At 52.6% G+C, this 23,912-nt stretch overlaps 3 protein-coding genes across 3 annotated transcripts; all 3 read left to right on the forward strand.

The window, feature by feature from the left end:
* Window positions 1-720: 720 nt before the first annotated feature.
* N0V96_010480 (uncharacterized protein) lies at window positions 721-5,372 on the forward strand (the record flags this gene model as incomplete). The annotated part of the gene is made up of 2 exons (XM_065758964.1): window positions 721-878; window positions 1,001-5,372. 2 exons carry the CDS (start codon window positions 721-723, stop codon window positions 5,370-5,372), a joined length of 4,530 nt encoding a protein of 1,509 aa, XP_065612487.1.
* Window positions 5,373-15,792: 10,420 nt separating this feature from the next.
* On the forward strand, window positions 15,793-16,491 carry N0V96_010481 (uncharacterized protein; the record flags this gene model as incomplete). The annotated part of the gene is made up of 1 exon (XM_065758965.1): window positions 15,793-16,491. The coding sequence occupies one exon, from the start codon at window positions 15,793-15,795 to the stop codon at window positions 16,489-16,491; it is 699 nt and encodes a 232-aa protein (XP_065612488.1).
* A 1,538-nt stretch (window positions 16,492-18,029) lies between these two features.
* On the forward strand, window positions 18,030-19,494 carry ETR1 (mitochondrial 2-enoyl thioester reductase; the record flags this gene model as incomplete). Its single annotated transcript, XM_053197071.2, has 3 exons — window positions 18,030-18,235; window positions 18,316-19,340; window positions 19,433-19,494. 3 exons carry the CDS (start codon window positions 18,030-18,032, stop codon window positions 19,492-19,494), a joined length of 1,293 nt encoding a protein of 430 aa, XP_053045560.2.
* Window positions 19,495-23,912: the final 4,418 nt, after the last annotated feature.

A 23,912-nucleotide genomic window follows, 5' to 3' on the forward strand; every position in this document is an offset into this window, starting at 1 on the left:
GTTCAAGGCCAAGGAGCTGATGAATCGATGGCGGGGTTAAGTGAGTGGTGAATCAGATGGAGCTTCCTGGATTTCGACTCGCCGAAGAAGGGGGAAAAGTCGCAAACGAAATCGCAATCGGATGCTCGGGATATCGGTTTGGAGCGACGGCGACGAAGGTGACGAGTAGGCGGAACTGGTGGAGTGTTTCGAAAGGCAACCTTTGGGTATGGTGGGCATGTGCTTGGGAAAGCCTTGCTTGGGATTGCCCCGCGGGAGGGACCAGAAGCATGACACACTCCAGGCCTGGCTCGACGCTGTCCCGATAACAGTAAAAGGGTGGAGACTGGTGGTGGTATTGGCGAGCTATCATTGGCCTAGAGGTGCTGGCGGGAAGTAAGTACACAACTGCAGACCTGCTGCACGAAGGTACATCATCGCGATTGTGGGTCTCCAACTGTCATCCCGTCCATCCACAAGCGTCCGCCCAGGATGCTCAGCGATGGATGCACCTGATCTCGTCGCGTGCATCGGCCTCTGAACCTCAACTAAAGACCCTCAATATCAAGTTGCGATACTTCATCCAATCAGTACATCTCATCAGTCAAATAGCAACTATCAGAGCAGTCTAGACTGTGGAAAGACTCTCCCATTGTCGCGTGCCATCGGATCATGGCAAAGACATAGTGCCTACAGATGCCTTTCTGAGGCATCTCTCTCATCTGAGCCAAAACCGCCATCATGCCGCACTTCAACCAGCTTGATGCGCCGAAGAAGGGGAAGCCGATCAAGTCAGCCTTCGACAGCGAGAGCTTTGATGCGGACGGCACGATTCACGTCGCTGGTCTAGTAGGATCGGCGACGATAGCTCCTTCTCAGAGGGATGTTGCATTAGCATCGTGAGTGAACTTATCGTGAGGCTTCCGAGCTACTAGTCCCCAGCTGACGCATCCATCAGACCCGAGGGTTTATCCATCATTGACTTGGACTCGCCGTATAATCCTCCTCGCCGCCTCAGTAGCCATGGTTCCCCTTGGCTTGTCACAGACGTCCAATGGTCGCCCTTTGCAGTTCGCGACTACTGGGTCGTCTCCACTGCCAACCATCGCGCGCTTGTCTGGAACCTCAACTTGAGAGATGACTCGACATCGGGGGCCATTGAGCATTCACTCCAAGGCCACAGCAGAGCCATCACCGACATCAACTGGTCCGCCCACCACCCCGACCAGCTCGCTTCGTGCGCCGTCGATGGTTACGTCCACTGCTGGGATCTCAGACGCCCGAGACAGCCTGTCCTTACTTTCTGCGATTGGTTTGCCGGCGCCACGCAAGTCAAGTACAACCGTCAGGACCCGCACATTCTAGCTTCATCTCACGACAGGTGGTTGCACATTTGGGACGAGAGACGACCAAGTGAGCCTCTGAAATCAATCGGCGCACACACCTCAAAGATCTATGGGATTGATTGGAATCGAACCACGTCTACCAAGATTGTCACTTGTTCTTTGGATAAGCACATTAAGTTTTGGGACTATGCAAGTGATCAAGATGTCCCGGATCGCGTCATACGTACCGAGTTCCCGGTGTGGCGCGCTCGTCATACCCCTTTTGGCCAGGGGCTCCTTGCGATGCCTCAGAACGAACCAGGCGACCTGTACCTGTACGACTGGCGAACACCTCCCAAGGACCCTGAGGAAGGGCCGACTGAGCCAGTAGCGGTTTTCTCTGGCCACGGCAATCACAAGGCCAAGGAGTTCTTGTGGAGAAGTAGAGGGAGCATCACCGAAGATGCGCTAGATAACAGAGACTTCCAGCTCGTCTCTTGGGGAGAGGACAATGAGCTGCGCCTGCAGCAAGTCGACCCGTCTATTCTCGAGTCGGTAGGATATGTCAAGGGGATGGCGGCCAACAAGAATGTCGTTCTCACACGCAAAGGCGCTGCCTACAAAACTTTCCGAACGGTTGAGGATACAGTCAGCCGAGACAGGAGGAGTGCCACAATGAGCGATCCCCGCAACAGCGCGCAATACCGTCAGAGTGCCCTGACTATGGGTATGCGGTCTGGGCCGACAACCTACTCTAAACTTGGTGCGGCTTGGAAGGGCTCATCAATGAAAGCCAAAAGCACCTCCAGAGAGATGGATCGTAGCCAGGCACATATCGGCTGGATGAAGGGAATCATGATGAACAAGCGTAAGACATCTACAGATAGCCCTAGAAGGGCAGATTCAAAGGACTCCAGCATGTTCAGCCCAGGATACATGGACGACGACAAGTGGGGAGAACCAGAGACTATTCAAGAGGAGTTCCTCCGCATCAGCATGCAGCTGCCAAAGGTCAAGTGGGAGCATATTGACATGGATAACTTGACGCTCAATGCATCTCTCAACGGCCCGTGGGGCGCCAACGGCGACCCCATCTTCATCAAAGTTACAGTCGACATACCATCTAATTATCCTAAGGCCAAAGCACCACGATTTTACATTGAGAAGACCGGTTTCATGTCGGACAAGACGCATAGAAAGATCGAGCACGAAATTCATGAGCTCTGCCAACAATTTCTGGAGCGAAAACAGAACTGCTTGGATGTGGCGTTCTCTTATCTGTTAGGCGAGATCGACCTGGCGGCGAGCACGAATTTCTTCAAAAATGTGAAGGATCTTGACGATCCTTTAGATGGACTTGGCTCCGAGAGCTCTAGCGAAGACGAGAACGATATTCCGGCCGGCGGTTCAGCATCCATGTCTCAAGAATTGCCTCCGAACGCAGAGGCCGAAAGCACCTTGGCCCCGAATAACAGGCCCACAATTCCGCCCTTGCCACGGTTCTGCGGTGCCCGGTTTTCCAACGGCGGGAGGCTGGTGTGCTTCTTCCCAACAAAGGAAGAAAAGGCAAGGGCATTGCTATTCACGCCGGCAGAACCCATGCGTGAGAGGTCAAAAGGGGAGCCTGTATTCGCCGGTTTCGGCCGTCTTGCGCATGATTCTCCGCCTGGAAAGCGATATGGTAACGACGAGATGTCCGCTACAGACGAGCAGTCCGACTCTGATGTCTCCACCGGTTCATCCTCTTCGAGTGACTCGGAATCAACATCTATCAACAAAATGAGCCTATGGTATCAGCCCCGACATCGTTTCAAGCGAACTTGGAGTGACAATCGCTCTGTTCGATCAAGCGGTGGCGGCACGGGAGTTGGAACCGGAACCGGCACAGGATCGCTTAGAAGGCGACCAGGCGCAAAATCGAAGAACGTCGTCTCCCTCCACGACTTATCGGATATTCTCCCTGCAAAGAAAGAATTCGCCGAAGACTATGCTATATTTGGGGATGGTGCTGAGGTCTGTGAGCACAATGCTCAGGTCGCAGAGAAGCATGGCTGCCAAGATCTCGTGGATGTCTGGCGCTACCTCTCACTGATTCTCCGCCGAGATATCCCACTGGAATTGTCAAACATGGACCGCCACCAAAACTCCATTCTGATCATTGCTAGGGACGCTCTTGCGCGATTTCGTCACGAGGATTCGCCGGTGACCAAGACGATTAATGGCAAAGACACTGCTGATTTCAACGGGAGAGTGAAGTGGGGCAATCATCCGCTGGCGAGGGATTTCATCAGCGATCTCTTTGATTACTTTGAGAAGACTGCGGATATCCAGATGCTAGCTATGTTGTCTTGTATCTTTAGTGAAGCATTCACCGAAGACAGTGTTGCCTACGCCGAATCGCACCTCACGCAGCCAGACACGCCGCTGCCGATGAAGACTCCAGCATTTTCACTCGATTACTTCCCCACAGATGCGTCTCTTTGGACTTACAACACCAGGAGTCAGACAAATTCAGCTATCACCACTCCTAGAACATTGCATACACCGATCCGATACTCTGGGTCACAAGGTTCTGCTGAAGAAATGCTTTGGACTGGGGACCCAGGCTCAAACTCTTACTCGTGCGGCGAGACACCGCCACCAAGGGGTAAGGAATATCTTGGGGAGGGGGATCAAACGCCAAGTCTCTCCACGTCGCCAAGTGGAAGGACGCTGTCGAGAGCCAACTCAGGCCTGACGTCGAGCTTCGCTATCAACTTTCCTCGGCCCTTCAGCGGTGTTGCGACGGGGACAACGACCGCAGCATCATCACCGCCTAACCATGGTCGTAAGAGACCGAGTCCAGCGGAGACTATTTTGAGTACCCTCGCCCCCAGTGCACCCGGTGCTGTCACTTGGGGAGGCTCCACCATCATGGGCGACTCGGGCACGGCTCGCACCTCTCTCTCGGACGATGAGATATATCGCGACGATCTATTCTCTATGGTACCTATTGGAGTGTCTGTCCATATGGAGGATCAGACAATCTTCGATGACGACGGATGGATGACCACGCCGCTTCTAGAGGCGAGCCGCGCTGACATGTACGCCACGTATCGCTATGTCTACGCCGAGATTCTACAAATGTGGAACCAGCCTCTGGCCCGCCTGGAGATTATGAAGTTCAACGTGCTTCAGCAAAGCCAGGGGGGGACTGGCTCGATTGACGATTTCCACGACACCTACAGTATTGCCGATACTTCGACAACAATACAGCAGCATCATCACGACCAGCAGCAACCGCATAACACCTCTCCGATCCTCCTCGGAAAGAAGGAGCAGCTCCAAGCTCTCGTTGCCTCCGGCCGCGGTCTCGACGTTACCGGCGTATGCCGCGTCCACGAGACCCAGCTCGAGCCTCTGAAATATACTTCCGCTTCCGCGACTCGCTCCGGCGGCGCCGTCGGTGCGTGTGATCGCTGTCGCCGCCCGCAGTACCAGCTCCTCTGCGTATACTGCCGCGAGCCCGTTGACGCACTGTACCCGCCGTGTTTGGGCTGCGGCTGCGCCTTCCACGAGGCGTGTCTCGCAGAGTGGCATGCCGCCGGCGAGGTTACCTGTCCTGCTGGCGACGAGTGTAACTGCGTAGAAGAGGCGTCGAGCGGGCAGGTCGAGTCGTGGGCTGCTATGATGGGCGCGCTGAGGAAGGGTCAACAGCCCGCCGCGGGTGTTTCTCCTGCTCCTTCGGGAGGCGTCATGGGTCGCGGATTCGTGTTACCGCCGCCTGCGATCGAGGAGCCGGATGACGAGGAGGTTGAAAGGGGTGACTGGGAGAGCGTGGCGAGCTCCGCGGGGATTCCTAGCCGGATGCAAGGGGGAGGGGCGGGCAGCGGTGCGGTGATGAGTGCCGCGCGCATCAGTCTGGGGAATAGGCTTAAGAAGTCTGCGGGCGATACCGCGGCTGCTTGGTCCCGCGCTTCTAGTTTGAGGAAGGGCAGGGGTGGTCATCCGGGAGCTGGGGTTGGCCCCGGCTCCGGACTGGGCAGCGGGAACGGGGCTGCTGGTGGGACTTGGAGGAGCGCGACATGATTTGGATGTATGATTCTAGTAGCTTTTTGTATTATTGTTGTAAGCGATGGGTGTTTGTATGAATACCAAGATGATTTCAAAGAGAGAATTTTAAACCGTCGACTGGTGTTGTTTATACTGTGGCCTCGAGACGGTCAAGCCATGAGATAATGCGGTAATCGTCTAGCCAAGATTCATTGTGAAGGATACCGGAGTCGACCGGGTCAGATCAAAACACAACAACTTTTGGCCATAAGGATGGTCCGCAGGGTGCGTGACGTGGGCGTATTGTTGGTTGTATCCCTGACTAGATAGGTGTGCACGGTACAGTTACACATAGCTTAAGATGTGACGAATATAGACTGGTTTACCTCCCACTTTTCTCAACAGCAGTAAAAGGGACTCTTGCCCAGAAGCTTAAGATGGTTATACCCCTAATCCTGAAGTGCAAAGCTACCGAGCTGTAGTTTGTAGGCTCGTATTCGCAAGCGATGACTATTTTGTTATTATTCTAAGAAAGATCTTTGCAAGAAACACGATATTCTTACAGATCCTGCGTTGTGATTTGTCATTGTATAGCAATTTTGTGAATCGTTACGTCTATTCATGGCCATATTACGCCGCCCCTCCGCTTTGAGGATGGAGAGTCTACCATGGTTGGCATTAGGCGACATCCAAGGCCGATGACTTTGGCGAATTGGGGCATTGGCGATTTCATAGTTGTGATCATCTTGAAAATAGACTGAAGTGGTGCTGAATGGGGGTTACCTTGACTCCAAAAGACGCCGAAAGACCGTCAGAATTCACAGTTATAAGGGCATCGTGTCTTACTCGATCATTCATATCTACAGTATTTGCATTTCATAGGGAGAGACTAGCAGACTGAGTACGCATAGAAGAAAGGACATATCTTTTTCAACCGAATGCGTTCCTGATGGGGGGACGGTGTCCAGTTCGAGGAATACATAAACACATCCCTCTCCCAGGGCTCTTCTATCTCTCTTCTTCTTCAACACCAGACTATCATGTCAAACACAGTTCCCTTCTCCCTTCCCCGTCTTTTCCCCCATGCATGTTTGCTTGTCTTATGCTCGAGACTCAAAATGTAGACCTGCGAGGGTCAATAATCATCACTGTCCCTCTCAATGGCCGCTAGTCTTATGAGCCACCTTTCAATGGTGGTCTCATAACCAAAGTTTGAGCCAAGATCAATTTCGCTTGCTCAGCACCGACCAGTGAATGGATGCGCGGCGGTGCACTGTGGTGTCAGAGTCTTGGACCATCGAGCCACCACATGACGATCACAAACGTGAGCAAGGCTTCGGCCCCCCGGCGATACATTTTCCCACGCCATCTTCTGTAAGACATCTTAAGTGACATGAAGCCCTGTAGGATGTGGTTCTCCCCCGGTGCAAAGTTATAGGCTCAGTATTCTTCTGCAAGTCATGTCAGTAACGCCAGGCAAAGTGGCCCACTGTCCCTTGTGTGTATGTGAAGGTTTCATCATTGCCCGAGTGAGTGTGTAGGGTTGCCCCGGGTACATGAAAAGCGAGAAGACACAGATTCAGGAACTGCCTCCCATAATTCTGACTTATACCTTCTGGAGGAAGGGATGTCGCAAGATCTTTTTGCGAAAAAGGCAGAAAGAGTGGTCGCGAAAACAGAAGCAAAGAAGAAGATGAGGACAGGGATGACGAGACAGAAGGGAATATGGCATCAGCGTATCTAGGTATCTTTTCATCACGATGGCCGCATTTCCCAGAGAAATAAAGAAGAGCCGACGAGGGAAACCGATCGAGGCCGCACTTGGGATCGTCAGACAACTCCCGGGAAGAGTCCACTTACAGGCCTTCCATTCCTGGTTTCTATCTTCAGTGTCAACATGGTACAAGGGTGGGGGAGATACAATGCCACAGACTCTGCGGTCATCAATATCATCCTTCTCTTTGGGGGGCGGGAGCAGCCTCCTTGAAAGCTGGATGGGTTCTCCTTAGGCCACTTCTCGGGCTCCAGCGGGCTGGGTGGCTTTCTGGGGAAGCCCGGCGTCCTGCTCCTTCTCCGAAAAAGCTGCCTCGGTCTTCTCATTGAAAAAGGGCAAGGAATACGATGTAGCATGGGAGGGGGAGGTTGCGTTTACCTCGTCGATGGGGATGGTCTGGAACAAGACTCTCCATGTCGAAGGCTGCCCCAAGGCAGTGCGAGAAGAAGAGGGTGTTGAGGAAGAGGGGAGAGAGAAAAACAAGAGAGGGAAAGGAAGGATTTGATTGACAGTCATGTAAGGCCGCCCGAGACTTACAAAAGCAAGGTTTATTTGAAAGTCGGGCTGGCTGGGCTACCCATCGAGGTGTTCCGACCTGTGGGGCCGAGCGGGCCCCACCCTGATTTACCCTTGTCAGGTGCCTGCGAGCCAATAAGAGGACCGGTCGTAGACGACAGGTGAAGGATGGAGGTGAAGATGTTCTCCTGTACGCCTATGCTACCTTACCTTTTGTATGTGATTCTCTGAAGTGGCCGCTTGATTTGATTTAAATTGTCTGAATTGTGCTGCTACTTTTTCTTCATTTGATTCATAACGGAGGTATCTGTCTGTGTAGCGATCACCACGGCTTCCTTCCGGATGCTGTCCAACTTACACGTCAGTAGCTCAGCCATCTTTGTGAACAGAATTTCCCAGAAATTCGTCAAACAAGAGAATATACTTTGGAGAAATTAGCTGCGTTCAGGGCCTGGAAATGGTAATTCTAGTCTAGTAGCCCAACGCATGATGTTGAACTCATTTGACAACGAGATCGCTTTCCCAGGTACTTCCCAGTGAGGCTTCTCTCATAGAGATGGATACGTCTACCTTGGCTTTCTATATGATCTTATCTGCCTATTAATCCTAGGCGGCCTGTCTGTCTTGGACGAGGATGGCCAACTCAAGCAAGTACCTTGGCAGCTGTACATCCCTTGTGTATATGTGACGAAATCCGTCACGGCCTCGAGTCACTTTAACGGGCTACCTCTTAGGTGAATATCAGGTGCATGGAAGTAGTGAGACGAATATTATTACACTGCATCTTCTGGGTTCTTCCTTGTTCGGGGCAAAAAGGGATATGACCTAGACGAGAAAGGAAGCAAAAGTAAAACAAAAAGAGAATGGTGACCATGAGGTGAAAGGGGAAGGGAATTTCACGTCCATCGTCACGTTAACAGTGGGTACGCTCAGCCAACCTAGAAATAAAGAAGTCCACAGGGGTGGGTGAGACGATTGAAGCCGCAATCGAGGGCCTGAATCACCACCCACTTCACAGTCACCTGGATAGCCAAACCTCCGCCACACCGCCCACCGCCCACCTATCAGACCCTTTATCTACAACTTCTCCTCCGTCACTTTCACCAGCCCCGGGGACGCCCGGGAACGCCTTAGCCTAGCGGTAAAATACCGAGCAGAAAATTCCCCTAGGGGGGTGGGGTTTTCATAGGGCCATGGTTCAACACCCTGAGCCCGAACTTTTAGGAGAAATTTTCTAGAGATCTTTTTTTTTTCAATAGTCTTATTCTATCGTATTCTATTAAGTAATGCTGAGATTGCGTGCGTATAAAGTTCTTTTTGTGTTTTGAGAGAAATGTGGTGGTGACGATGGGCTGGGCAGCTCGGGAGGAGGTTCACTCCAGTCACTTTCTCTCATTCCGAGGCTTCGTTTTTGGGTGCCTGCGTATACAAGACGGCGGGGAGTGAATAATTTCTGGCACAGAAAGAGTCACAGACTCATGGTTTCGATAAGAAACATCCTACCTATTCTTCCCCCAGATGGCACCACGTTTCATCTCCACGTAGCATAGTGAAAGGATGTGGCAATGATCTATGGAAAATACTATCCATGTCTCTCAATATTTTAGGCTGCCCTACGGTAGTTTCACTATTAATTCCATATTTCCATAGGTTTCTCTATCGAGATGAGAAAGAGAGATGCTCTACCGTAGTGCCATCGCATCCCACGCCTTAGCCCCCATGACTGCTCAACGTGCGGACCGGCCGTCTTGTAATCACCTTCCTGGTCAGAATTTCATGATATCTCAAAGTATCACAAGGTACGTCATGAAAACACTAGCCGTAGCCAGCACTTTTACCCTTCTAGCGTAGAGCCCCAGACGATATTCGGCTGGTTAAAAGTGAAGGTCAAAACTCCTCCAAGGATTTTTCGGTTAAATAGTACTCTTCCAAGCAATACCCTGTTGCTTTCCACAAAATCCGAATCTGTCAGCTTCCTCCTCAACGAACTGTGCCAATCCAGTACGTATTACTGAGTGAAGCATCTCCAGATAGCTGTACATCTTGAGGCCATCGCATAGAAGGCCGACATATCGGACGTCTTCTACAGCGACGACAATCTAGCCGAAAGACTATACGAAGAGGTTTCCGCATCGAATATTATTACAACAATACAACATGACATACCTCACGGCGCCAGGGAGTAGGCCTGCAGACGCCAAGCGCCACGATAAGATCAAGCCCCTGAGCCTATCAACACTTTATAGACCATCTGAGAATCAAATTGGAGAGGCGTTTTAATCCTTTACAACTGGGCGACTCCTAGAATATAAAGTCTCATGGTTTGGATTTTGTGATACAAGCCCTCAATACTGTAACCCGTCTTCGCTGAGGCTGCCGTCTGCTCTTCAGCCCTACGATCACGGCACCTCTGACCTATTCTTGCACTGTGCCTGAACAATGACGACGAAACCGCGAGCCCCGGTTCGCTGTAAACGCTCAAAGTCTCCTTGCTGGTATCTTTGTGCACAAGAGTCTGTTCATGAACTGGGCTTACCACCAAGCCGAGGTACCATGGAGGCAGTATGGGCCCTGAACAGACACAACAACAGCCACCGCGATGTCAACGGGTCAGCTTCTTACCCTGGACACGCCATTTACCTCGCCCTGAACCAAGTCTTCCGATTTCAACCGGTCCATCCCGCCCGACATTAGATATCCACCCCAGATCGATCCCTCACGTCGCCCACCTCAAACACAAAAAAGCAGCATAAACAAAAGATCAAAAACATACAACACCAGGTATTCGCTGGTCGTCACCGACCCAACTACTAATCCGGCCCTCATTGGCTTATCTATGGGAGAGCGGACGGGATCCCGAGTTTTCCAATGGGTATGGTCGTATGTGACAGATAGAGGGCATCGTGATGCCCAGGTAGCCTTGCAGCGGCCCCAAGCGGCGGCCACCACGACCCATATTGGTGTAAATGTGAGTTGCTGCTGCGGTTCTTACGGCCACAACTGCAAAGATTTGTTGTGACGACAAAAGTGTTATTGCATTGGCATTGGACAAGATCGTCCTGCGCCGCTCTGGAGTCTGACTGTCCGTATGTATGTATTTGAGTGCCATGTTAGCCGGATCGTATTCTTTCTCTGCAGAGGAAAGAATACACTGCGAATCCTGCATCTTGTGGTAGCTCTGTTCTCCATTTGTCGTGCTAGGGTAAAGAATCACGATCTGGAGCTTGAATGTAGCCTCTCGCGGCATGTGCTTCTAAGTTCCGCCATACCTACAATTGTGCACGGAAAGCAACGAGCGGCGCTTGGTTTTCCGAGGCCACGACTCTTCGTTCACAATAATACAAAACATCATGCAGGTGAGAGTGCTGACGCTTGTGCATTGGGCCGCGGACAACAACACCGTCGAGGATTGGCGCATAGCCAGCTTTGCCTCCGCGTCTCGAAGACCAATCGTCGTCCGATAGGTTCCGTGCCGGCCCGCCGATGGCCAGTGCGAAGCCAAGATGCAACTCGGGCCCATGACGGCAAAAGGGTCTGAGGTTCGGACCTCGGTGAGAGTCCGTATACTTCCTCGTCCATGGATATTCTCTGCTCTTCCGGCTGGGGTGAGGTCCCGAACTCCCACCGTTCCGAAAAATGCCCCGCCGGCACCGTCACCGTCATGTGTAATCTTGAAGGTAGCAGCGGGCAGTTCTCGATCGAGTCAGCAGAATGTGCTTTCCTTTTCTTTTTCGTGTGCACCTGGAAATCTTTTTGGGCTCCGTGCCTGACGCCGGGTGATGCGCGAACCATGATACGCAAGCACCGTTCGAACCAGGGTAGGAGAAATGGGGTCATGCCTGATCGTTTCTGGGTGTATCAGCGCGCCGGAGCCACGTTCGGCGCAAACGCTCTGACATTTCTAGCCAAAGTGGACAACGGTGTGACATCGTCGCTCGTCTGCTTGCGAAGAATCGGATATTAAAAAGACCCAAAGAGGTCAACAGAGCCAAGATTCAAGAAACCCACGACAGACCTATGATGGAAATGCCACGTTTTGACGATAAGCGCGGCTGATACGGATACAGCCTGGAGGAAACAAAAGTCAGAAGTACCTGCATATTCGTACCGACAAAAGGGAATGTGTTTCCATGAAATGTTTCAACGCCCTTGCTTGCAGACCCAGGCAGCGGGGACGAACTCTCTTGCCTCGTGATGCGTGCCAGGCTCTTAGGGTGGGCTGCATGAAACTGTCCGTATCCTTGATAGGCACTATCCATTGATAAGCCACGATACGGATATGCGATCAAGTGGGAAAGTTCGAATTTTCTCGCCCAATTCTAATCTCTCGTCCCTGGTCTTGGGCTAGAGCAGAAAAAGCTTCTTGTGCGCGGGACCTTTGAATCTTTGATGAAAAGAAGACGGGAAAACGCGAAATAGGGGTTGCCTGGTCTGGTTTCTCGTTGGATGGGGGCGGCCAGGGACCACCACGCGCTCAAGGATCAAGGATCGTGGGCCATGGTCGTGGGGATTGGTGCTAGCGGCCTGCCTGCATGCAAGGAGATTCGGAATGGAGCCGGTTTCCCGTTTGGGAATCCAATGTTTCTCGCTTGACCGAGAAGTCGATAACACGATAAATGACCGTACGGGAGACTGGGTTAGGGCAGAGTAGCCAGTAAGCATCGCGTAAGGTGATGGTCTATAGGTGTCGTTGACTCGTGCTGGATGACGATCTCTCGCGTACCAAGGCCGTGACCGCCGCATGAAATTTGAATAGCGTTGTCGTCTTAAGGCTTGCGACGATCGCCACATGAAAAAAGCTCCGATACCTAGCCGAATAGCCATGCCGTCGACGGTATCCGTAGGCGGCCTCGCTGAACCAAAGACTGAAAACCGGATTAGAAGCGGGAGGGCGGAGGGGGGCGTTTGACGTTTGTAGGAAAAGGCGGCGAGCTGTAATGCAGCTTCCCTTGAGTGTCCCCATTTGCGGCAGATGAACCCCGGTTGACTTCGAGTGCTGAAACGGGATTATTGGCGACACGGCTCGGCGCAACGGCGCCTTGAGCGTTTGCTTGGTCTGCCGGACCGTCGAGCATACCGGACCAATTGAGACGGGGTCACGTCTCTGTAGGGAAGGTATGGAGCTTCAAACGAAGGCCTGCTCGTGGCCGGATTGCCAGGATGGTAGACAGAAGAGGACATCTCTTTGGCGGTGCTGGTTGGGTGTGATCTGCTAGCTCAGGAACGGACCCAAATCATGATATTAGGCGGCGGGCGGCGTGGACATGGGAGTCAGAAATGGCCGAGAGAGAAAACTTGGAAGACATGGTTTGACATTCGCCGGACCCAGCAAAGTCGAGACAGAGGAACGCAAATGTTTGGCAAATGACTGTAGCGTTGTTCCGAGGAATGCTCGTGTAGATGACAATCCGATGTGGGCGACGTGAATCTGCACGTCGTATTAGAGTAGAAGGGAGTGGCGGATGGGATTACTGCGTGCCAGGCGAAGCTGTTGAGACGCGCCGATATGCATCCAACAGACCTTTGGTCGTGATATGTATGGTTTGCAGCAGTGTGCAGCGTGTAGTGCAGCTAGGAGGGTGTAGTGCAAGTTGTGCTAGTGCAGGTTCACGGACAATTTCCTGCAGGCGTCGACTTGGTGCATCTTGGATCGTGTGTCTCTTGCATATCAGTGGCTGTGAAGCCAAGCTTTCCACGTCTTTGCCGCAGCGCTGAGGGTAAGACCGTAAGAGTGTAACAACCATGGACGGCACAGTCGAGAGTATGGCACTACTGTGTACGAAGTAAGGTACGGGCAGTTGAGAGCTTGCAGTTCCAAATCACATACACTACTGGGCAGACCTGGAAGAGCAAAGAAAGCCCCTGCTGCCAATGACAGGCTCTGTGACTCGAGAGACAGCGCCGATCATGCTGAATGTTTGACGTCCAGTCGAATGAGATGAATTTCCAGTGGTAAATAGGGTAACAACGTTTGGGGATTGGAGAAGTCGATAATGCGAACTCTAAGATTACGTGTTGCATGTCGGGAAATATGCACTTAGGTAAGCAATGTTCATGCAGCAGGCAGTGGCATCCAAGCTGGGAGGCGCGATAGAGGAGGGGAAGCGACGGACGGGGGCATGACGGGCAAGATCCCACGGGCAGTGGATGTTGCCGCGGAAGGAAGAGAGAGAGAGAGAGAGAGAGGCAGGCACGGTTGGTGCATTAGAAATGGCAGGCAGGCAGGCAGGCAGGCGAAGGTGCAATTGTCAATGTCAGTGCTACTTCCATCTTTCACATGGGCTCTCGGTCCCCGTTTTCATCTTGTGCCTTAGCTACCTTTACCTACCTTAAGGTACCTTAGAGGCTTAGGTTGAAAGCTGACAAGCTGCACCTGTGCTCTTCACCTTTTCTTGCCTGCCGTAATGTGGTCAATCTTCGCACGGTTGGAAGGACGGACGTCTGTCTTATGTAAGTAAACAAGCAGAGTGCCAGAGCTATCCAGAATGGGGGGGCACAGATGTTGATAAAGGTCCAGCCCGGCGCCTCAATCTGGCATCTCAAACTGCCATCCCAGCAATGCGGAATGCTAGGTTCAGGTCGCTTCCCGAAAAGATCAGAATACCAACCTGAAGCAATGGGGCTCCAGGGTTCATTTGTCTATGAGGGAAACTCCAAGGGAGCAGAAGAAGAACAAAAAAGCAAAGGGGATCTATCCGGACGATGCGTGGAATAATCCGCAATTCTACTTCGTGCGGGCTTTGATCACTTGAGGTAGCAGAGGGGGAAGGAAAGGAACAGCGGAAGAAAAGACGAAAACACCAAGTTGGCAGGCGCATCCTTGTCAGACGACCGCACTTGCGTACCCGGACACTTCTAGGGGCCCCAGGGTGAGTGCGACGCCATCCCACCCGTCGGGGAACGACCTGGCAGTCCTGGTCACTGACAAACACGCAAAGTGCTGGACCCCTGCAGGACATCTCAAATCCAATCCAACCTATCCATCCATTCATTCACCCATCCCAGCCCGGGACAGTCCAATCCCATTGCACAATCCCGCCATCCAACGCCCACGCCAGCACCAAGCACCAAGCACCAAGCAGAAGAAGCACTGGGCAAGCATACCGGTAGGGAACGAACCAAAGGCAATCAATCGTCCAGTCTACTAATTACTGTCTAAGACTGCCCATCCAATTCCCATTTGACCCCCGACTTGCCGTTCCATTCTTCTACTCCACCGTCCCCGGGCCTCTCTTCCTCTCTTGGCCTTACTTTCTTTCTCAATCGCCGTCTCGTGTCGTTTCGTCTCTGGCCACTGCAGCTCCCCACGTCCTTGGAGCCCAACTCGATTCGACTTCAAGTAGAGCCAGCACCGCTGTTTTGTGTCATCTCGATTTGCCTAGGAGTTTTCAGTCTTCGCGCTCACTACTGCTCAGCCTATGGCTACGATTCAAGGCCAATTCAAACACCATCGTGGCTCGATACGACCGCCTTCAAGCTCGTGGTACCGATACCTAGAGACCCAATTCGAATCCCAGCACGGCGGCAATACATAGCCCGAACCTGCTGCACCACCTACCTTACTCCGTACACTACCTTACCGGGCTTCGTAAGGTACTCCGTACTGCGAACCCTGCATTTATACGAGTACCTGGTACTGTACACTGCATCGCCTGTCCACCATTCCGCCTGCTCCTTTCGTGCGCCACCGCACAAGACGAATACCCAATCTCGCTCTGAAGCATACCCTGCATGCTGCCCGTCCTGTCACCAACCTCGACATTCACTCACTCAGAACCGTTCACAATTCGGCTCCGTTTTCCATACAAAACCCACCAGATCAGCGGATCCTTACCTACGGATACCACTGCTCCCTCCCAGACTCTCTTGCGTCGCACTCGCTCCCTTCTCGTCCACCACGTCTACGCTGTCCCACCAGACCACAACCCGCACTCGCACTGGGTCCGATTCGACTCCCCCTGCTGCTCCGTCCAACAACACACGCCACGGGGCGAACCGCACGCACTGCCTGTCACGCGTTCGTTTGTCGAGCTGGCTGCTGGCGGATCCTACAATTGCCATTTGCAAACCTCGCCTTTCAAACGGACCCATCCTGGCCCAACCTCGCCTTTGCATCAACAAAGTCAATTCATGACACAAACCTTCTGATCCGCACCATCGCCCACCATGCCTTCCACCGGTTCGAAACGATTTGAGCTCCCCAAGCTGGACTTCAAGTTCGGCTCCTTGACCGAGGGAACCAACATCCCCCCGCCGCTCCCCAGCCCCGTCCAGGAGGTCCCCACGCCTCCCCAGACCCCGCGTGTGAGCGAAACCAAGGACTCCGGTTCCGCCGTCAAGGAAAAGGCCGAGAACAAGACAAATGGTCATACGGCAGCAGTGCCAGGCTCGCCTGCCACCACCAATGGTACGAAAGGATTCTCGGATGACACACCACTCTCTCCAGCAGCGTCAAGCAGACAAGGCAGCATCCGTCGTCTCTTCAGCCGGACATTACTGAACCAAGCATATGCAGAAGGCGAAACCCAGTCCGCCCACAACCGTCCCATGAGCCGAAGTCAGGGCAGCATCATCGACGAGAAGAAATCGAAACGAAGCAGCGGCTGGTTCAAGAGGCTGAGGACCAGCGAATCCTCTCCGCCACAAAAACGATCCAGTGTCGTCTACGAGCACCCCAACGTCAGCGAGACCAGCAGCCAAACGCAAAGCAAGCCTCAGATTCCTCAGCCGCAGGCACAAGCACCCGCACCTCAGGTCCAAGGACCTCCGCCGCCCATGATTCCCGAGCTAAGCGCCCTTCAGGCCAGGCTGGATATAGGAGACGGAGGCAGTCTCGGAGACGACTTGTTCAAGAACATTAAATAATGACTGACTAGATGCGGACCTACCCCGACACTAGTCATGACTAATATCTACAGAGCTGCTGGTTTTTGGAGTCGGGAACCGGCTTCTTTGTCGAATACGAAAGAAAAAGAAAACTAAAACCACCTTATATGCGCCGACGAGCGAACGACCGAATCCGAGCGGATGCACCAATACGATTTCCTAGCGTTTTTCTCAAGTTGAACTTCATTTCGAGCCAGAGCTGGGGGACAAAGAGGCGGAGATGGAACGGAGCAGATGTGAAAAGGAGCAGAGGCAAGATTGGAAGAAGTTATACAAGATACCCAGCTCGCGCCGCGGGCTCATTCTGACATACGTTGTTTACACTTTCTTTGTTTTGTGTGTTTCTCTTCATCTCATTGCGCTGTCTGGAAGATACAGGCACCATGGACCCCGAATCTCTTTTCCTTGTGGGCTTATTGGTCAAACCCTTTCCTACTCTACGACTTACCTTCCAATGTACATGTTTGTGTTTACGGGTTTGATGGAGAAGCTTGTGGGGGTTAAGAAACGGTGGCGAGACTGACGACCGATGGAGGAACGAGGAAAAACTCGAGCTCGCGTCAGCTTTCACATGGCACGAGGCAATACCTATGCAACTATCAATTGGCGAAGATGCTTTGGGCTTAGCCACGATGGCTGAAAACGCCATATCACGGAGCAGTTGGCCAAGTGCATCCTGGTGCCGCTGGTGCTTATGTGGCAACCGCAGCAGTAATAGAGACTACATTTTACGACCTACATTGATGTTCGCCACGTTTTGAATAGGTGAGGATATCAGTCGGCTCGTAACGTCTCAGACAACGAAGCGAAACTTGGTGAGAAAAGAAGATGATAGCAGATGGACCCCGCGTCATCCGAACCTGACGCTATGGCCCCTTGAACGCATCATGTGGCGAGAGACTTGCATCTGCAGGTTGTTTTAGCGCGCAGAAGAGCCTAGCAAGGCCATGGCTAGTTTTTTTCTGCTGGAGAACGATGCTGCAGCAAAGCAGATCGCTAGAACATGTCACCATGCATTCTCGACGGTCCGCTGGAAGCTCGCTTGTACCTGTGCGGAATAGCGTGCTGCCGGACCATCTGTCGTACACTACCATGCCGTATTCCCCGTGAGTCCGTTGAATACCCGGAGCCGCCGCCGTCCATGTTTTGAAGCCCTGAACGGCGTCCGTCCCCTTTGCCGGAGCTGCTGTGTAGTGGTGGGAAGCTCGAGCCAATCGCGGAAACGGCGGGGACCACCACCCCCTTCCCGTGCGGCGTGCGGCGTGCACTTTTCCAGGGGACGGCGCTAGTGGGCTGATTCGTCGGTCGTAATGGGAGGGACCTGTGGACGTCATTATGAGAAGGAGCTCCAGCTACCGGTCGCCCGTTTGCCGAGCCAGAGCCGGGACCTGAAGCTTGGAGCTACGGTTGTTTTTTTTTGGTGTCCCGCGCTTTAACGTCACTTTCCCACAACCACCACACTGCGTCATTGTGCCAATTGCCGACTTATTGTTTACAACTGAAACAATCACACAACAATGGCAACGAGCTTGCGCACAAACACTGCCGCGACGGCGCTTCGGCCGCTGACCTCGGCGTTGCGACCGGCTGCGGGCCGACAGGCGGCGGCGGCGCAGTACCTCATCCCCCGTGTTGCGCGACGATACAAGTCCGGTCCGTACGGGTATACCCAGGCCAAGGCGCTTGTGTTCTCCAAGGAGGGCGAGCCCAGCGACGTTTTGCAGTATGTCGTCCAGCAGCCTCTCATCCTTCCCGCAACTTTGCCTCTAGTCGAACGGACCAAACTGACGCTTGTGATAACAGACTACACACACACTCCATCTCCCCCTCGATCCCCTCCTCCGCAGTCCTCCTCCGCGCCCTCGCGGCGCCCATCAACCCGGCCGACATTAACACCATTCAGGGCACATACGGCGCCAAGCCCCCCTTTACACAACTTATCGGCACCCCTGAACCCTCTGCGATCCCGGGAAACGAGGGCGTCTTCGAGGTCGTGTCCGTGGGATCCAAGGATTCCGGGCTGGCCAAGGGCGACTGGGTGATTCCCAACGCCAGCTCGTTTGGGACGTGGCGCACGCACGCCGTGGCGGAGGCGAAAGATGTGATGAAGGTTAGCAAGGAGGGGTTGACGCCTACGCAGGTTGCCACCGTCAGCGTGAACCCGTGCACGGCGTACCGGATTCTGAGGACCTATGGGCCGGGGGAGATTCGCGCGGGCGGGGACGGGGGAATGAAGGCTCTTGATCCGGGTAGCGGCGGGTGGTTCATTCAGAATGGGGCGAATAGCGGTGTCGGGAGAGCGGCGGTGCAGTTGGGCAAGTTGTGGGGGTTGAGGAGTATCAACGTCATCCGGGAGCGGGAGACGGCTGCCGAGACGGAGGCGCTAAAGGAGGAGTTGACGGGACTTGGCGCCACCGTCGTGGTGACGGAGAAGGAGTTTCTGGCGAGGGAGTGGCGCGATCGGCTTGCGGAGCTGACGCGGGGCGGGAGGGAGCAGGTCGGGCTCGGGTTGAACTGCGTGGGCGGCAAGTCTGCGACGGCGGTGGCGCGGAGTCTGGGGGAGAGCGGGACGATGGTTTCGTATGGCGGAATGGCGAGGCAACCCGTCATGTTGCCTACGGGGTTATTGATCTTCAAGGATGTGAGGTTTGTCGGGTTCTGGTTGAGTAAGTGGAACGAGAGGGACCCGACGGGGAGGAAGTTTGCGATTGAGGACGTGTTGGGGATGATTAGGGAGGGCAGGTTTAGGGATGTCCCTGTTGAGGAGGTTCCTTGGAGCTGGGGTACTGAGGAGGGGGTTTTGCAGAGTGCTGTTCAGGGGACGCTTGGTGGGTTTAGGAAGGGGAAGGGGGTTTTTGTTTTTGGGGAGACATGAGAGGTGCGGTGGGTGAGGTTTGAAGTGTTGTAGGATATGGGATAGAGGTTCTAGATGAAGCCTGGATGACTGGCGGTGTTCAGCGAGAGGAAATATCATACGAATAGATTGAATACGGGCGTGGCTCACGACGGGAGACCAATTAGTGAGGCCAGCTTTGACGATCCACGTTCACGACTTACAGCCTCGAGTATCGTTATCATTGCCGTGAATATGGGAATTGAAATACGTGATGTTACTGGAACAGCATCAGAGATGGAGGTATCTGTACTCATAGTAATTCTTTACTCTCGGATCTACCACGAGTGTGACTAGGAGTATCTTTTGATGGGTAGGGTCGACGTTGGGGTTTCTCAATATGGCGTTACTTTTGATATATAAACGGAAATCATCCCGCTCTACGGAGGATTGGATTTCACGCACAGAATTTTGCCCCTTTGATGTTGCCCACAGCTTATTAAATACACTTAATAGGTATTTGTGATTTGGCGGTGTATGGCACGCGAGTATATGAAGTAGCCATATGAACTCTACTTAGTACTTGCCGCCAGTCAAGGTGCGTTTTGTTTTTCCCCTGCCGAAGGGGGGGATGTCTTCTTTGGGACTATACGCAGAAGACGATGGAAAAGGGTAGTACAGACAACGAGGCGACTGTAATCATGCTTTTCTTTTTTTTTTTTTTTTGCTTTTCGAGTTCCCTATTCAAGATGTTGACTTGTCTGCGTCTATTTGAGTCAATACTTGGGTTCGTATCAGAAATCCTACTCCAGTACCGAGTCCCTCTCGTCTGCAATGTCTCGATTTCCGTGATGGTGGGATGTAGACGTTTACTTTGGACCCTGAGATTTCGATCTTAGTGCCCCTTTGGACACTATGAGAAGGCCGATTGGAGCGATACACTAGATAATGATTCCTGATATGATTTCAGTCACGCCATCGAGCCACGATAGAGTATGAGCGGGCTAGGTGGATGTTTCACGGGGCCTGGGTTTGAAAAGCTTGCAACCTTTTTGACGTAAAGGACCCCTCTTGCTTAAGTTACCATGGATAGGGATATCTTCGTTGAAGATGGAGAAACGAAACTCACGTGTGTAAAGTTTCTTGTAATGAGAAGATATAGCTGTGTTGGTGAAGCAATTATCTTGTAGACTGTCTAGTCGATAGCCTGGAATATACGGATGCTCTTCACATCAATGGAGGGGCAGATGCTAGGTTTTACATAGGGTTGGAATATCAGATATCCGGATCTCCTATATGAGTACCTGCTGGCACATTCAGGATTGAAATCAAGCAGGATTCATCTGTATCATTTCATGGTTATGAGGATTATGGGTCGAAGCCCTTCAGTCTAAAGTCTACAGATCGTTCCGTCGTAATAGCATTAGTCTGGTATCGATGGTATTCATCTTACATCAGTTACTCGCTCGCTTGGGCCATACCATACTGAACAATCACAATAACACCATCATCGATCGGCAGAATCTCGTCTCCCGGGCCCAAAAAAAAAAGTTGGAGATGCGGGCACTACGAGAGTAATTTGACCTTGCCTTCAGCTGTGTAGCCATTTTCATTTAGTCACTCTTGCAATAGAAGCACAAGCAGCGCATGGTGCTTAAGAGACAGACATTCGCAATACGACGCGAGCCAGAGCGGCGAAAGGACGATTGGCTATCGAGCAGAATGGACGGCATCTACTGGGGGGAGGAACAGGCCGAAACAGTCCACGATGATGAATGGAATCCAGAAGAGAGTGGACATCTTCAATACTAACGAGAACGTGCCACCGTGGAGGACTAGCTGAAACCGGAAGCAACGACGTGGGAAGTAAAGAGAAGAATTTGAAGAAAACTGCCAGTGAACGATTAGAGTCGGCCAATGATTATCGCAGCTGGTCTAGCATTGATGCAAATTGAATGGGTTGTTTGCGCTATGTGAAAGCAGGACATAATATCACCGATTGCTTCAAACGCAGAGAAATGCGAGCAGTACTCTTTATAGAAGCCATGACAAGCAATACGTTGAAGGATCTCGTTCACTTAGCAATAGCCCGAGCCGTATCAAAGGCCAACGTCACGCATTAGGCGATGTTCATGGTGTGATACGAGAGATCCTGGCAATTCTGCAAACCAGCATTTTCGTCTGGCTTCCAAAACTGAGAGCAAAATGCCCCCCCATAGAGAACTCTGGTCCTTGAAAATGGCCACCAACACAAAAACGCCATTTATGAAGAGCAGCGAGAAGGATGGTCTCCAGCCGCATGAACTCAGCAAGCAGTGTATCTAGCAGCTCAGTAGAGAGGCCATTAACTTACAGGAAGTCATCCAGATCTTGGCCCTCGTGAACATGGAAACGGGAGATTCGGGTCAGGATCATCTTCGGCAACAGAGCAGCCACGTCGTCTCTGATCAACCTGCATCAATGGGAACTTCATCACAGGCATGGTATTAACGAACTTTCGTCGAATTGCCCAGCGCGAGATCAATACAGTAATAGAATTGTTTGCAACTCGTTTGTTTGATTCAGACTCTACCTGAGCCTTGAAAACGTTCAAGGCTTGAGAGATTCAACATCAAGGAGCAGTTGTCACGATGTGTACCCTGGCAAGTCTACTTCCTTTCCCCAAAAGCAAAACCAGCAACTCGTTCACAGGCTCAGGGACTTGGCTAAACTTCTCCACCTTCACTCTACTTTCTTTCCTTAACCCAAACCATGGGTCGCAACTCACACCTCGCGAGCAATCGCCAAACTCACCCTTCCAAGACCTAGACGCGTCTCTCAACCCAGCCAGGGACCCTGCCAAACGCGTGCGCTTCGCCCCGCTCAAAGAACCACGAACCGCGTCGTCCCCCATGTCATCGTCACCTCACCGCCGACCAGGCCTCAACCTCGCCCCGAGAATAGCCCCAGGACCCCTTTTTTCCATGTCTCCTCCCTCTGAAGCACCCAAGCAAACTTCCTGCCCAGTATCCACCTCAGAATTCCCTCCCACCTCCCCTGCCGCCTCTTCCCAAGCTTGCCCCCCGACTCCCGGGTCCCTGTTCACTTGTACTTCTCCAACTCGTGCTCTCTCCTCTCTCTCTCTCTAGCGCCGCGTCCTCTACCGCTTCGTACGGAGGCATGGAGGGAGATATTCCCTCCAGTCCTTCTATTGACGTAGAGTAGCATCGACACACATCGAGGTGTCATTGTCAACCGCGTGCGCCGCCCTCTCCACGCCGAAAAGGTCGCAGTCTTGGTTACCCGAACCGGGACTGTTCCACACAAATGGCTTTCTGCCCATCAAGGGTTTCAATAGCGTTCCCTCTGCTATAGGTACCTAGGTCCTATAGTTATAGGCTTGCCTCGAGTCTTCTCGAATAAGGTACCACTGGACATTCATTCATGTATATACGAAGATACGGTACTACCCAAGCCCGTTTCCACTCCCAATGAACCCCTTCACAAGATTTGGTGCCGGGTCATTCCTCGACGGGTCCAACGGCGGGACGGTTCTCGAACGCCCAGGCCCCGGCGGCAGGTATGATAAAATAGCTTTATCCCGGAGACTTGCTTTATCGAGACAGCAGTCGGGATACTGGTGCATTCGTAGAGGAGAAAGGGAAGAAAAAGGCGCCCCCACGTGGAGATTGGAGAAAGAGAGAGTGTAAGGAGTGCCCAGGCTGTGGCCAGGTTTACGGCGGCTTTTGCTTACTTGCCCAACCTTGCCCCCATGCTTTGGAGACCTCAATCCAGAACCGGCATGGATATCCATGCCAAGGAAAAAATACCAACCATGAATTATTCCCTGAACGGCACCGGTGTTGAAACCTTGCACTCTCCTCTCTCTCTCGCACCTTGGACCTGCCCGCATGGCCTCTAAATATAGTGGAATGATGCCTGTCGCCGATACCACTGCATGATGCAGGGGGAAGTTGCAAAGGGGAAGTATCCACGGGTTTGCTTTCCAAGACCTTCACTGTCTCCTCCATTCTCTACTTCCTCACCCTTTCTAAACCTCATCCGGTAGGCAAAGCAAATATGTCAGGGGGTGAGCCTGGAGCCTGCTGATGCTCTTCAACGGCGGAGAACGGCGGCGGGTTTGAGTGGTTGAGTTCCATCCGACCGGCTGGTGGGATTTTTGTATGACCGGGGGGGTCTTGCCAGGAAGTTGGACGCGATTTCTTTGAACTGTCATTGCTTCGCGCCTCCCCTGCTCGGATTGCGGATAACTTCAAGTTGAGGTCGCGTCTTGGAAGATATGAGCAGTACTAGTTGTGCAAGGCGAAGTGAAGCATATTCAGTGATGGCTTGTGATGATCAGGCTTCCGCGACCAGGACCTTGGTTTGGTTCAGCCGCGATCGTGTCGGTCGAGAGCTGGTATGAAGAGTAGATCAACCGAGTCGACCAGGTGATGCAGAGGATCGAAGCAAAGTATCGAGGACTTCATATTCGTCCGTCTTCTGGGGGCGATACTGCTCTCAAGTCGTGCTCATCACTATTAGTATCAGGAAAGCTTTCAGGCCTGTGAAATAAAAGCGTCTCTTC

The sequence above is a fragment of the Colletotrichum fioriniae genome (assembly GCF_027942845.1).
Source record: "Colletotrichum fioriniae strain IMI 355084 chromosome Unknown scaffold_14, whole genome shotgun sequence".
In the NCBI taxonomy this organism is placed as follows: Eukaryota; Fungi; Ascomycota; class Sordariomycetes; order Glomerellales; family Glomerellaceae; genus Colletotrichum; species Colletotrichum fioriniae.